Genomic DNA, 3,653 nt, shown 5'->3' with positions numbered 1-3,653 from the left:
CCGCCTCTCGACGTCAGAAGCACTGCTCGGAGCTCAGCATCACCCGCCGGGCCGCAGCCTCCTCACCGACTCCCCGAGCCACCCGTGGACTCCCTGGGCCTCTCGGAGCTGACCTCCGTGTCCTGCAGAACGTTCAGCGTGGGGAGCCTGTGTCCGATGCTCCCCTCGGCCCGTGTTATCACAGAGAAGAGAACGCCGGTCACTCGCCGGGGCCTGCGACAGCCGAGGATGAGGAGGACGACGGGGGGAAGGTGCCAGGCTGGGGCGCCAGGTCCTGGTCCAGCCACAAAGGGACCAGCTGTCGGCTGGACTCACTGTCGGGCTGGTCTGTGAGATCAGCCACGGGACACGCGAGATGCGTCACCGCCGCGGCCCCTACAGACCCGCCCTCGGCCCGGCTCCAGGAGGGCGCGTGCGGATCCGCATGAACCTTGTTGGCTGGACCTCCCGCCGCGCCCAGGCCCCTCCCGTTCCCCACGAGTTTCACACGCACTTGTCCCGCCTTTTCGTGAACAAACACGCTTATAAAGTCCGTAACCTCGTGAGCCGACGTTCCTCCTTCCGTCAGCAAGACCTGCTGCGGGGTCCCTGGCCCCCGAGCTGCTCAGGGGGGTCTAGAGTGTCCCCTTCACTGGTCGCCTTCACGATCTTACGAACAAGACTCGATCCTGGCCCCACAGAAACCGAAGTAAATGACAACGCAGCACCCGCGCTGGTGAGGTCGTGAGCGAGGGGAGGGGGCCAAGACAGCCAGGCCGCCAGGCAGGGCGTCCACTGCCACCGCACGCAGTTGGTTCAGTTCCATCCGAAATCCCGCCCCCGCCTCCGTTCAGGAGGGAACCTATGGAATCTCGCCTGGGGCCTCCCCGCAGCGTCTGAGCTGCGCGTGTGGGAAAGGCGGGGCGTGTGTGTCACACACACATACATCTCACAGACGTGCGCGCCGCGTGTGCCGAGAGCGAAGGACACAGAACCAGGGGAGCTGGCGGCTGCGCCTCAGGAGCAATGACTGGCAGGCGGCTGGCTCCGGGCTGTAACTTCCCCCGCCCATCGCGGTGCGTTTCCAGGACGCGTCCCGCCTCTGACACACCACATGTGACGGGAGGCCGGCTCCTTCCCCGCAGCTGGTTCGGGGGCCCTTTTGACCCGACCCCCCAGCATCCTCGGCGAGTATGTCTTCCAGGTTTGACACCCGAGCGCCAGAGGCATGCTGGCCGCTCACGGGGGCCTCCTGCCCTCTGGGCGGGAAGAGAAGCCGGGCGACGTGAAAGGCAGGGTCCTCCCCAAAAGGCGGCCGTGAGGCAGCGGGCAGTGCGGGCTTCCCCCTGCGTGTGTGGTTCTGAACGGCGTCCCCTGGATCTCCAGCCTCTTCAACAGCATGAGACTCAGAGGAGGGCTGTGGAGCCGGCTCTCCGAACGCACCGGCAGGCGGCCGTCTCCTGCTTGGATAAGGCAATCTGCAGCAGGTAAAGTAATATGGATTTCCTCCAGATCCTAAGGAAGTTGTCCTCATAGATTCTACATTCGTGTTTCCCCCTTAGCCTTGCCTCTCATGAAGATATGGGGGCACTCAAAAATACTAAAGAACTTCCAATTATAACTCATTTCCACTAATATTGTAAGAGAACTATCCCTTTGGCCATCTCAGAGATTCAGATCTGAGAAAACCAGAAGGAATTCCTCAGCTAGGAAACTAAAATATATCTTAAGCTACCCAAGAAGAGTTACACGTGCTTAAGAAGTAACCAGACACCCAATCCAGTCAGCCTCAGAGCCTCTCTGTGTCACCAAGTAGATTCAAGAAAGAGTTAAGTTTTTCTCAAATGCCATCTCAAGAGTCTAGGACAGTGATGGTGAACCTTTTGAGCTCGGCGTGTCAGCATTTTGAAAAACCCTAACTTAACTCTGGTGCCGTGTCACATATAGAAATTTTTTGATATTTGCAACCATAGTAAAACAAAGACACATATTTTTGATATTTATTTTATATATTTAAATGCCGTTTAACAAAGAAAAATCAACCCAAAAAATGAGTTTGCGTATCACCTCTGACACGCGTGTCATAGGTTCGCCCTCACTGCCCTGGGCCCTGCGAGAACCGGCGGGTTTGACTGCAGTCCCGTCCAGCGGGGTGAGGAGCTGGGGTAGAGACACACGCAGGTCGCGGGCAGTGCCTCCCCCGCACCGCCTGGCACCGAGGCTGCCCTAACGCTTCCGTCACTACTGTTCTGAGCGGCAGCTCTAACCCGGTAGGACCTGCACACAGGGCTGAGGGGTCCGTGTAACAAGGCCGGCGGGGGGGCCACGGACGCTCTCTGAACAGGGCCGCGGCTCCCTCGCCCACTGTCATTTTGAATAAAGCGACAAATGGGACTTGGTACCATGCACAGAGGAGGAGCATGCAGACCGGCCACTGTGGGCTCTCTGTCTTGTTGTGAGCCATGTCCTGGTCCCATCTGTCAGTGTGGTTTGGGGGTGAATTTAATCACATATCTCCCTACTCCCGGTGGCTGAATTCTTCTTAGGTCACAAACCAAAATCACTAGGGGCCGTGGGAAACCTCTGCACGGAGGACCCAGCTTTAGGAAACTGTGTGATGGACGTGGACGAGGGCAGCCTCCCCGGCCGCGGGCTCTCCCTCCACCTCGTCTCAGCGAGCCCACGAAGGTCCAAACAGGAAACGCCAGCCCTCACCACAGGCCTGTGCGCCGAGCCCCGAGGACGTGCCAGGGGTTAATGAGCAAAGGCAATGAGGCGCGAGGACTCCCTTTCCCAGGTAAAGAGAATTCCACAGAAACCACCAGCGGCTCTTAGGATCCTCGCTCCACGCCTCCCAGTCCTCGCCGAGGTATCTGCTTTGGAGCAAACGTAACACACGATTCCTTTTGCGGCTTTAACATGTAACGCAGTATGAACGTGCCTCAGGTATCACAGTAGCGTCACTGCACTGACCGAGGAACATGCCCTCCAGGTGAGCGAGCGTGAGCCACACTCATCAAAACCCTCCTCTTCACGCAGGACGCTTCTCTGTCGCAGATAGAGCGGCCACGGGCTCGTGTGGACAGCGTTCGGCAGTGTCTCTCTCGGCCTCCTCGTCTTTTTTCCTTTTTTATTTCCATTTTTAGAAATCAGCCTTACAATTCCAGTTCAGCCCCGAATTTGGCAACTGGTATGCAATTCCAAGCCTCTGGCAAGGTTCTTGCCTGGCACACGCGGCAGGGAGGGCCCCGCAGGTGACAGGGCAGACGTCACGGCCACATTCCTGGCCAGCAGGGTGGGCTGGCGCCGCCGTGGTCGGAAATCCCCGCCTCCGTCCGGGGCTCTCCCTCCAGGGGCCGGAGGCTTCACCGCACCAGGAGGGACTCGCTTCCCTGGAGAGCGGTGGTGGCTGGCTCCCGGGGACATTGTGGCTTCAGGGTCCTAGTTCACAGATGCCCGGTGTCTAGACTGTCCGCCCCCCAAACCCACACACTGCGAGGCCCATGCACCAAGCGGCCCCTCCACTCAGCACCCCGACCCTGCACACACCCGATGTGGTAACGGGGGGGGACCCCTGCACACACCCGATGTGGTAACGGGAGGGGGGGGACCCCTGCACACCCCCGATGTGGTAACGGGAGGGGACCCCTGCACACCCCCGATGTGGTAACGGG

The 3,653-nt window shown here is 59.6% G+C and overlaps 1 protein-coding gene across 1 annotated transcript in view; it reads left to right on the top strand.

The window, feature by feature from the left end:
* The window catches only part of TMED3 (transmembrane p24 trafficking protein 3), a 60,945-nt gene extending 57,405 nt beyond the window's left edge, over nucleotides 1-3,540 (top strand). Inside the window, exons 4-6 of the mRNA XM_014529205.1 lie at nucleotides 900-906; nucleotides 1,868-1,873; nucleotides 3,493-3,540. Coding sequence (XP_014384691.1) covers nucleotides 900-906; nucleotides 1,868-1,873; nucleotides 3,493-3,540 — 61 coding nt within the window. The remainder of the gene's footprint in view (nucleotides 1-899; nucleotides 907-1,867; nucleotides 1,874-3,492) is intronic.
* Nucleotides 3,541-3,653: the final 113 nt, after the last annotated feature.

This window comes from Myotis brandtii, unplaced genomic scaffold (assembly GCF_000412655.1).
Source record: "Myotis brandtii unplaced genomic scaffold, ASM41265v1 scaffold1166, whole genome shotgun sequence".
NCBI lineage: Eukaryota > Metazoa > Chordata > Mammalia > Chiroptera > Vespertilionidae > Myotis > Myotis brandtii.
The sequence above is the reverse complement of the archived record's forward strand: the minus strand, read 5'-3'. Positions and strand labels throughout refer to the sequence as shown.